The sequence below is a fragment of the Emiliania huxleyi genome (genome assembly GCF_000372725.1).
Source record: "Emiliania huxleyi CCMP1516 unplaced genomic scaffold EMIHUscaffold_398, whole genome shotgun sequence".
NCBI lineage: Eukaryota > Haptophyta > Isochrysidales > Noelaerhabdaceae > Emiliania > Emiliania huxleyi.
This window is the reverse complement of record NW_005198979.1, coordinates 12,781-23,783: the sequence shown is the minus strand read 5'-3', so window position 1 is coordinate 23,783 and position 11,003 is coordinate 12,781. Positions and strand designations below refer to the sequence as shown.

The 11,003-nt window shown below is 63.8% G+C and overlaps 2 protein-coding genes across 2 annotated transcripts; one reads left to right on the top strand and one right to left on the bottom strand.

Moving 5' to 3' along the window:
* Positions 1–914: 914 nt before the first annotated feature.
* On the bottom strand, positions 915–2,026 carry EMIHUDRAFT_118405 (Deoxyribodipyrimidine photolyase/cryptochrome; the record flags this gene model as incomplete). The annotated part of the gene is made up of 3 exons (XM_005770918.1): positions 915–980; positions 1,013–1,426; positions 1,505–2,026. The coding sequence occupies 3 exons, from the start codon at positions 2,024–2,026 to the stop codon at positions 915–917; spliced, it is 1,002 nt and encodes a 333-aa protein (XP_005770975.1).
* Positions 2,027–3,250: 1,224 nt separating this feature from the next.
* On the top strand, positions 3,251–4,258 carry EMIHUDRAFT_118404 (hypothetical protein; the record flags this gene model as incomplete). Its single annotated transcript, XM_005770917.1, has 1 exon — positions 3,251–4,258. One exon carries the CDS (start codon positions 3,251–3,253, stop codon positions 4,256–4,258), a length of 1,008 nt encoding a protein of 335 aa, XP_005770974.1.
* Between the last annotated feature and the right edge of the window lie 6,745 nt (positions 4,259–11,003).

Here is an 11,003-nt window from a genome sequence, read left to right as displayed (position 1 = left end):
CGATTTTTTTCACGGTATCCACGGCGAGATATGGCGGGGTACCGCGGGATGCCGCGGGATACTGCGGGATACTGGGAGAGACCGGGAGATACCGGGAGAACGAGATCCACCACGGGAGATACCGCCGCGGATACGGGCAGATACGGCGCGGGCAGATACGGGCAGTCCAGATACGGGCAGATGGAGGAGAATACGCGGAGATAGAGGGAGATACGGGGAGATAGCGCAAAAGATCGTCCAGACTAGGCTCTAGGGCTTTTGGTCTCTCAGTCTCTCTCTCCAAATTCGCAAATTGGCGTCCATGGTCTCTCTCAGCTCTCACTGTCTCACATCGCTCTCCACACGACACAAATCACAATACTCTACCGTTTGGAATACACGCACGTGTATACGCCGCTCACGGTCACACCCGGCGCGCCGGCCAGGCCGGCCCCACCGCACCCGCGCGCGGCAAAAAAACTCAAAACGGACGCCAAAATCCATGTGTCCTGTGTGTGTCAAGCTCCGCGAGCCTCCAGGGGATTTAAGCGCTCCTGGCAGGAGCTCCTGGCACCTGGGGCGTACACAACGACGATGTGGTCTCGGCTGTGACGCGCTGTACACCTGCGGCATTTCTCTGACGAGCGAGTAATTGGAAAAGTAGAAACCTGAATAACACTCCAGAAACACTCCAACGGTCAGTGGGACATCGGTCGACGCAGCCATACCGGCTACCGTGTACGACGCGGCGCTCGAGCGCAGCTGATGACAACTCTCGTCTCTCGATCTCAGTACACCCCGTGCTGCACTCGCGCGAGACGCGGCCGCGTGATCCGCGGCCTCGGCTGTTCGATCGCCCCCGCGATCGGCCGAGCGGGTGGCCGAGCGGCGGCGCCGGCGGCCCGCCGCGATGGCCCTCCCCCGAGTCCACGGCGCTAGATCCCGCAGGTGGCGCATGGGCAAGTGGCGCCGTGTTCGGTGACGGTGGTAGCGCCGTCGGCCTGAAGGCTGGCGCGCGGACCCTCGAGCGCACGTTCACGTTGCGCTCGCGTGCCACCTCTGCCGCTGCTGCGGGCGGAATGAGCGCCTTCCACTCCTCCGGCGCCTTGCGATAGCACGCGTCCATGCGCGTCAAGTTGGCCGCCGCAGCGCTCTCCGGATCGCAGATTGGAAGCGGGTAGTCCACTCCCACGATGCAGCTCGCTGCACGCTGCACCGTGAGCGGCGCCTTCCACGGCTCATACACGTACTCGTCGGGCATCCGCCGCAGGGCTGGCAGCCACTTCCGCACGTACCTGCCGCTGCGGTCATACTTGCGCGCGAAGTGGGCCGTCGAGTAGACGCGGTGATAGGTGTAGAAGGAGGTGGCCGAGAGCCACATCCAGTTGGCGCTGTTGATTGCCCAGTCCGCATCCAAGAGGTGGCGGTCAAAGACGTTGCGCCCCGCCTCTCAATCGATCCATAGCTGCCCGCGCGTCAAGAAGCAAGCGACTACGTGGCGGAGCAAGTGGTGTAGCCAGCCGACCTCCTTCAGCTGCACCATGGCGGCGTCGATGAGCGGGACGCCCGTCGTGCCCCCCTCCCAGCGGCGGAGGGCCTCAGCCGCGTTGGCGTCTCTGGCGGGGTCGCGCCATTCCACCGTGAGGCACAGCGGGTTGTCGCGCGTCTGGCCAAAGTGCGGGCTCGAGGCGCTCAGAAGGTGAAAGAACTCCCGAAAGTAGAGCTGGCCGTGCAGCGACTGTGGCGGCGTCGTGTGTTGTCCCTCCGCCTGGCGCACGATGGCGTCGAGGGCAGCGTGCATTGTGCGGCACGAGAGGCAGCCAAGCGAGAGGTAGGGCGAGAGCATCGTCGTGCTGCCGGGCGAGTACGGGAGGGGATTGGTATCGGGCTTGGAAAACGCGCACACCCATCCGGCGCGGGCGCACACGGCGGCGTCGAGTCGCGCAAGGGCCGCGCTCTCGCCGCCGCGCAGCCTGCTCGATTCATCTGCGTCGCTCGGGGGCGCGTCAGTGTACCCCATGGCGCCGAGAGTGTCAGGCACGGTCATTGCAGCCTCCTCTTCCTCATTGAGGCCCGAGCCCCCCGCAGACAGGATCTTCGGAAGCCGCACGGGAGTCGGACGGGGCGCCGCGGGCGGGCCGACTGCTTCGATGAGGCGCAGGAAGTCGCTGTACTTGGTCGGGAGCGTGCATGATGGGCCACCGCAGCCCTCGCTAAGGCGCTCGATGTCGTACAGGTCCTGGCTTTGGTTTCACAACGCGTTTGGTCCTCGCTATGGTACGGCTCACCAGATGCGACAGGAGGGCTAAAATCCGGAATATAGACTGCCAAGAGGGTGCTCTAGGCCGCGAAGACACCACACACGGTCTCCCTACTCATGCGCGGCTAGCAGGAGGGTGCCAAAAATGAGGCGCGTTGTGAAACCGCAGCTGGCCCCGCCGACGGGTAGCACAGGTCATGAGTGAGGCCACGCCAGCTGCCTCGGGTGCTCTGTGTGGTCGGCCTGGACCTTGCCGCAAGCCTCGAGCAGCGGAGAAGCACTGTCCTTGAAGTCCAGACATGCTTCGCCGCCGTGGCGCAGCGCCGCAGTGCGAGCGAGCACTGCAGTGCAGTGATCGCTTGGACTGCGGCACCCATCGACTCCCTGCGCTCCGGGCACATTGGCACATGTGCCGGCGGCCTTGTGGATGGCTCGGACACGATCTGCACGATGGCGCGGCGTCGCGAGGCGGCCGTGTTGTGAAAACGAAGCTGTTGCGAAACCGAAGCCAGGACCTGTACAGTTTATATTCCTTTGTTAGTGCCAGTGCGCGCCAGTCCCGTGCCTAGTGTCCCGCAGTTTTTTCTTTGGCGACTATTTCTTTGTTTGTTCAGTGTTAGTGCCAATGCGCCTGTCTGGTATACGTGTAGCCCCAGCCGACTCCGTGAACTCTCGGATCTCGAGTTGCGGAGCTTTCTGCTGCTCGGTTAGGTTAGGTTCGGTTAGGTTAGGGAGGAAGGTGAAGAACAGTCAGGCTCGGACTGGACACCAGCGCGGTATGGGTGGACGCCCCGGGGCGAGACAGAGCTCAAGACACGAACTCTGTTCACGTAAACGCACAACCCCGGACCCGAAATCGCACAGAGTCACGCAACTCTGTTCACACAAAACACAACCCCGGCACCAAGACCCACTCAGTGCCAGTGCGCATCCCTGGCCACTAGTGCGCCATCCCTGGCCACTCCAGAATCTTAGCGGCAGTCACCCTATCCGGAGTCCGAGCCCTGCGTTATGCTGCTGCTCGCATCATGCGTGGGCCTCGCCTGGTCCTGGTCGACGCGCACCGTCGGCGGTGTGCGCACGCGAAGCGCTCCGGCCGTCGCGGCCGCGGCAGCAGGACTCGCCGCTGACGCTGCGATGGCGGCCGACGCCACTGACACTGCCGAGTATCTCTGGCGCGGTGAGGTGCCTCTCCCTGGCGCCGACTGTCAAGAGCGGCTGGTTGGCGCGTCGCCAGGCGTCGCGCTCCGCGTGCTTCGATGGTCGCCCACCGACTCTGCCGCCGCCGGCCGCCGGCCGCTGGTCTTTGTCGCAGGGTGGGGCAGTGTCTTTGAGGGATGGCGGCCGCTGCTAACGACGTGGGCGTCTCGCCGGCCGATCATCTACATCGAGACGCGCGAGAAGAAGTCCGCCGAGTTTGACTTTCGGCCAAACGTCGCCGACTTTGCGATGGCGCGGCATGCTGACGACATCGCCGCTGTGCTCGCGGCGATCGGCGTCGCACCTTCCTCGGTCGACTGGTTCTCGTCGTCGCTCGGCGCGACCCTGCTGCTCGACGGCTTCCAGCGCGGCGCACTCGACGGCCGCGCGTCAGTCATGCTCGCGCCCAACCCCGCCTTCAAGTTTCCGCTCTGGGCGAGGCCGCTGCTGCGGCTACCTCTGCCTCGGCGGGTGTACGCGCGGCTGCAGCCGCTGGGGATGTGGGCGGTGCGGCGGAAGACGAAGGAGCCCGCGCAGCGCGCGCGGTACGAGCGCTCGCTCGCGGCGCAGGACCTGGAGCGGCTCGTGCTGAGCATGAAGGCGAACCTGGGGTACACGCTCCCTGCGGCGTGCGACGCGGTGGCGATGCCGTGCGCGGTGCTGGCCGCCTCGTCCGACACGCTGCACGGGATGGAGCAGGTGGCGAGCGTGGTGGAGCGGCTGCCCAACGCCACGCTGATCGAGGTGCCCTCCAACCAGTACGCGCACGAGGCGGACGTGCTCGCGGACGTGGAGCCGTTCTACGAGGCGGTCGGGTGAGGTCCGAGCGAGAGCGCGCGGCGCCGACAGGGCGCCGGGAGGTGTACCAAGCGCCTCGAGTGCATGCTACCGAGTACCGTGGTCTCTGCGGTCGTGCACGAGGCAGAGGTCTGGGAAGTAGTCCGCATACGATACACCCGGCCACCCATACATGGACATGTGCATGTGCATGCACATGCACATGCAACATGCACATGACAACATGTCATGTGCTCGAATGTGCATGCTGTGCATATGTGCATGCAGTGTCCCATTTGCACAAAAATTGTGTGTGCAGTCGAGTCCCCACGCCGGTACGACTGACTTTTTTACACAGTGTCGAATTTCTAAAACCCTGTAAATCGGCACCCACGCCCGGGGGGCCGAATCCCCTCCCCACTCAAGTGTTTCACCGCCACCCCGAAAAATTCACAGCGCAGCGCCGAGGGTGGGGCGCTAGCTCTACACACGGCTTTAGGCCAGAGACCCCGCTCAAGCTTGCCCATCACGACCCGCCGCAGCGCTACTCGAGCTCGGCGAGGATGGCGTCCGCGCGTGCAGCGAGGCTGCCGCGAGGCTCAAGCTCGAGCCGGCCCTCCGCCTCGACGATCACCTGCGGGCGGCAAGGGCCGGAGGTGACGGCACGGCGTGAAGAGAGTAGGCGGTGCCCACGGCCAGGGGAGAGGCGGGGAGGCAACCAGAGGGGGCAGGGGCCGGCCGCGCTCCTTTCGGTCGCTGGAGTCCTCCGTCAGAAGCAGCTCGGCCCTGATCCGCGACACCTTGTCGGCAAAGGTGCGCGCTCGCGGCGGTGCCGCTTGCAGCGACGCAGGAGGCGGCGGCGGCGGCGACGGAACAGGCGGCCGCTGAAGCGCTGCAGCCGGCAGGGAGTCTGGCGGAGGCTGCGATTGCGGCGGCGGTGGCGGCAGTGGCGGCGGCGAGTGGTGGGACGGGTTAGTGAGCGGCCCCGGCACCGGCAGTGTTCTGGCCGAAGCGAGCAGCGACGAGCGGGACTGCGGCGACGGCCGTGGCGAGGGAGAGGGCTGCGGCGAGGGAGAGGGCTGCGGCGAGGGAGAGGGCTGCGGCGAGGGAGAGGGCTGCGGCGAGGGAGAGGGCTGCGGCGAGGGAGAGGGCTGCGGCGAGGGAGAGGGCGACGGCGATGGGGACGCCTGCGGTTTGGGCGTTTGATCGCCAGCGCGGCGTTCCCGTTTCTTTCCCACCACCGGTCGCGGGGAGGGAGACGGGCTGGGCGATGGCGACGGAGATAACGACGGCGAGGAGAGACCCGACATCGTTGCGCCTCGAACGCGCGAACAACAAAGAATAACTCCCGCCAGCCCGTTTTAGATGTACGCCCTGTGAGAGGCCTCTCGATTTTGAACGAGTGGGCGGTGCAGGCTGTCTGTTTACAGGCGCCGTCCGCCCGCGCGCGCGCCGACCCAACTCCGAGCACGCTCGCTCGCCGCTGGGCGGCGCGCGTCCACACTGCGTCGGCAACACGACGCAGGAGCTCGCTCACTGCTGCTGCGGCGGCGGCAGCGACGGCGACTGCGAGCTGACGGCTGACGGCTGTACGGCTGTACGGCTGACGGCTGGCGGCCGGCGGCTGCGGCGAACGGCGACGGCTCGGTTCGCGTTCGCCCCGCGAGGGTGCGACTGAGCCTGCCACGCTCGATCTGGGAGCCACTCGGCGCCAGTTCGAGCGGCGGTCGGCTCGGCCACTGCGGGTGCGACGCATGATAGAGCTGCTGGGCGCCGCATCGTGTACTACCGACCCACGCCAAGGCGCGGGGCGGTGGTGCTCGCCGGCGCTCGCGGTGCTTCGGTGCTCGAGCGCGCTCAACATTGTGGTCGTTCAGGGCGGCTCGCACAGCGCCCGCAAACACACACACACACACACACACACACACACACACACACACACACACACACACACACACACACACACACACACACACACACACACACACACACACACACACACACACACACACACACACACACACACACACACACGCAAGGGCGAGGACACGCGCAGGGGCCGCACCTCTAGCGAAGCCCACAGAGTGGGAGACTCCTATCACCGCCCTGCCACCCACGTGAGCCTTTTGGCCGCCTCTGTCAGTGTGCCCGCGATAGTGAGAGACTGCTGGTGAGAAGCCGGAGGAAGGTCGCTAGTCGAGAGAGATCGCCAGTGGAATAGGGAGTCCACCGTGCTGCGAGCCTGTCGCTGTCCCTTGTCAGGAGCAGGAGAACTAGGAGAGCGCAACCAGTAGGAGGCCCGCGCCTGCCCCCGTGCCGCCGGGTGCAACCTGTCCTATACGAGAGAGGAATCCCTGGGACCCTGTCGTGTGGGTGAACCCTGCCCAGCCCCCCTCCGTGTCGCGATGCGCTCCCCGCTCCCGTTCCCCTGTGTCCCTGATCGTCCTTCCAAGATCCTGCTCGTGCAGGTGGGGACCCTGTCCCTCTCCCACCCCTCGTTTGGCGTGCCCGTTTTATTTATTTATTTATCGCCCTGTGAGCGGGGCGGGGTGCGCACTGTACCTCTGTGTTCGTGCGTTGCCCATCTCTACGGGAGATGACTGCTCTATTTATTTATTTATTTATTCTAGTCCTGTTTGCATGTACGATAAACTGCTAACTGGGTGTAACCCGGAATGTCAAATGTGCTGCTCTTACCGGCTATACAATGTACTATTAGGTAGGGTGGGACGCCAAGCAAGAGAGAGATTTTGAGATTTTGCAAGCAAGTGGCAAATCACCCTCTTTGTCGGTCCGCGCTCGCCACCGCCGCCCGCTTTAGACCAGTTTCGCACGGAGATGGACAAGCCTCAAGCGTCCCCGCAAAGCGTCGGAAGGAATTACATGAGAGGGGTGAGCTCGGTGAGGGCTAGGGTGAGGGGCGGCCCGTCCGCGCAACGGTCCAACTGACTGGCGACACAGGCAGCCCTGTGGTCGAGCGTAAGAGGCCGTCTCCCGTGCTTGTTTGTGTTCTTGACCCAAATTGGCACGCTCAATGGACAATGCGGGCCTGCTTGTTGTTTGTTGTTGTTGATGCTGGGGGCGTCGCCCGCCACTGCAGCCAGCCAGCCACGCCTCGCACTTGGAGCACTTGGAGTGCAGTCATTAGCCTCACAGCCTCACACCAGGGCCGGGGAGCTAAATAGAGTAGTCATCTCGAGTAGAGATGAGCGACGCACCTCGCACGGACACAGAGGCACAGTGCGCACCCCGCCCCGCTCGCAGGGCGTGGCTGCATCAGCAACAGCGCACGCAGCCCGCGATTTTTTCTTCGGTAGCTGTGCTTTGAGCAACACCTGGCCACCCGTGACGAAAAACGAACGCACACCAAGCGCTAAAGCGTGAGGACACGATTTCGAATTTGGAGGTGCATCTGAGCAAAATTGGGCCCGCTCAGGTGTGAAAAAAATTTATGAGGGTCAATCTGCCGATTCGATCCGGAAGCCACTCGACCACCGAGCGGCCGACGGCCGAAGTAAGCAGTAGATGATGGTCTAGAGGTAGAGCGTTCAATCAGCGACCGATACCCGTAACACATTACCGGGGGAATTAGACACAACAGATACGCACAACCGACGCCCGAAGTGCCAAGAAGGACGTCATCAGTACGAAACCTCAGAAGGCCATGGGCGCCGAGAGAACATTCCCCCGAGAGCAAAAAAGAAAAAAAAGCACAACCAAACCTCCTTCCCAGGTTACCCCTGCCAAATGTCGCCGCTCTCGGGGCATGCTATCCTGTGTAAGCAGGGGCAGTTGGGGGAGGGGGGCAGTCTGGAGGGAGGGTGTAGAGGATGTAGAGTGTAGAGCGCTGTAGAGCTGTAGAGATGTAGAGCGCTCTGGAGCGCTGTAGAGCTGTAGAGCTCTACATCCGCCGCGGGACGAGGCGCCTGCGTTGTAGAGCGATGTAGAGCGCGATTTTGTTGTAGAGTTTGTTGTAGAGGCTCTACAGCCAAACCGCCGGGAAGGCAGTGACTCAAAGAGGTCGAGCCGCGCTAATGGGGTGTCTCCGAGCTTAGTGAAGCTCTGATGGACAGCCCTGACTATCCCTGACACACAGAGAGTCCCTCTGACGGCACACAACACCCTATAACTGCGTCATGACCAGCCTGCCATGTGTCGCCGGTGCCGCATTCGTCGCTGTGCTTCTTTAGCAGGCGGTGGACTGTCGGCTGCGAGGACGGTCGCATTTGCGCGAGGCGAGGCGAGCATTCAGACGCGTTGCATGCGCCATGACTCGCGCCAGCGCGTGCGGGAGCTCCTGGCTGAGCGTTGAGTCCAGGCGAGTTGCGCTGGCCACGATCGCTACGCCGAGCCGAGCTGACGCGCCGAGGCGCCGGCCAGTCGCAGCCGTGAGGCATGCCATAGCAGCAGAGGCACCTGCCACCCATTGGGCGGGCAGACAGAAGGCCAGGGCAGCACTGGCAAGTGCAACGCGCCTCATGTCGGAGAGCGACCGTGCCTCGTTCGCCGCTTATGATGTAGAGTTTGTTGTAGAGATTTCACGTTGTAGAGCGCCTCTACATCGCTCTACAACGCAGGCGCCTCGTCCCGCGGCGGATGTAGAGCACTACAGCTCTACAGCGCTCTCCAGCGCTCTACATCTCTACAGCTCTACAGTGCTCTACACTCTACATCCTCTACACCCTCCCTCAGGGGGCAGTCCCTCTGGTCTGATACTGGTGTGGTTCTGTCCCCAGCGTCGGAGGCAAGGGCGAAGCTAAGAATATTTAATTTTTTTGAGCAACACCTGGCCTGATTGAGCAGCTCGCCGCCGTTGTCACTCAACGTGCGTCATGCGTGATCGAGCTTGAGGGAGGAGCTCCGCTAACGAATCGGCCGGCAACCCAACGCCGCCGCCCATACCCGCCACCCACATCCCACAAAGCGCCTGCTCTACTATCCCATATACATACCAACCCTCTCCACTTTCCACGGATCGTGCCCGTGATAGCACCATCACTGCCGCCGTCCTGGTTTTGAACGTGGCAGCTTGACTCTAGGAACTCGGTAGTTGTGACCCCCCTGCCTGAAGTGAGTGAGGAGCAGGAGAGAGAACTCGAGAGAGAGAGAGCTTTTCGGGTGTTGTTGGTGTACGCAATAACGGGACAGGGTGCTTGTTCAGATTTGGCCTTTATACGTTATTCTTCCGATTCTATATTCTTTTTCGAAGCGATTTTCAGCGATTTCAGCGCACAGCGGGAATATAAAGAATATTTGAGAATATAGGCCCGATTTGGAGCTGTATCCTTGGCATATTCGAGAATATAGACCCTGTTTGGGACAAGAATACGGAAAGAATACGGAAAAAGAATATTAGATAGTACTGGCTGGGCGAGCGAGAAAAACGTATAAAGGCCAACGGTGTTCTCTCTGTCTCCCACTTCTGGCTCTTAGCATGAGCTGCGCCCTGTGTCCGACCCCTTTTGCGCAGCACCTTAAACTTTTAGGCCCTCCAAATTCGGGTCGGAGCGTAGCCGTAGGGCGTACGTAGCGGAGTGGGCCCCGAGTTTGAAAAGGGCGACGGACGCTTGCGTCCTAGCCTCCAACAACGCCTCCCCGGCGCAGAGGGGCCCCCGGAGGGATGCTCAACCGGTCCACGCCACGCCGCTTGCGGCGGTCCTCTGCTCCTCTACCAAGCTGCGCGCGCGCGCGGCGCGCCGAGTTATTTCTTCGGTCCCGCTTGAGCTCTCCACCGGTTGTCGCTCCTCTGAATCTCTGCCCCTTCACGGGCCCGCCCACGCGGCGCTCAGAGCTCGATCGCTCGCTTGCAGGTGTGCCACACGAGCCGCGCCAGCCTGATGTCGAAGGCCTTCGAAGCTCAGTTCCAGAGGTCCGGTCCGGCGTCGCCGCGGCCGGAGCGCGAGTCTGCGCCCGTCGATGCCGCCTCCGCCCTCAAGCGCTTCACCGAGGGTGGGGAGAAGGCCGACACGATGAGCGGCAAAGAGATGTACGCCATCGTCGACATGCTGAAGCGCGAGCACGGAGCGGAAGCGGCCGCGCTCGAGGCGTCGCTTCTCAAGGTGAAGCGCCAGCTCGATAAGAAGATCATGCTGCTTGATTGGGTGGGAGAGCACGTCAGCCCCGCCGCCGCAGTAGAGAAGCCTCGGCGGGCTTCGCTCGCCGACTGCACAAACACAGCGCCGCCGGCCGCAGAGGCGGCGGCGCCGCTGGCGACGGCCGCGGACGCCATCAAGCGGCAGCAGGCGTCACGCTCCTCCGCCACCCAGGAGGCTGCGCCGGCCGCCGCCAAGCCTCCGGCGGAGGACGGTCGCATCGCCCGGATGGCTGCTCTCTTTGTCGAGGGCAAGGACGCCCTCTCAATGACGGGAGGCGAGATGTTCGAGGTGATCGGTTGGCTCAAGAGGCTCGGACACGCGGAGGTCGAGGACTCGCTGATTCGCGTCCGGCTGCAGGGCGACAAGAAGACGCAGGCACACCTCTCCCGCCCGCCACACGCCTCAGCCCGCCCGGCGGCGATGCGACGGCCGAGGCCGCGCCGCGCCACCCTCACCCCCACCCCCACCCCCAAACACTCGCAGCTGGTCTCCTACCTCAAGAGGAACTGGGCGACGCTGCCGACCGCCGCCGCCGAGCCCGCCGCCGCCGCCGCCGAGCCCGCCGCCGCCGACACCGCCGCCGCCGACACCGCCGGCGTCGAGGCTGCCGCCGCGCTTGCGCCGGCCCGCTTGGCGCGGCCGCCAGCGGCGCCGCTCGGCGACGCTGCGAGTCTGGAGCGGGCGGACGGCGG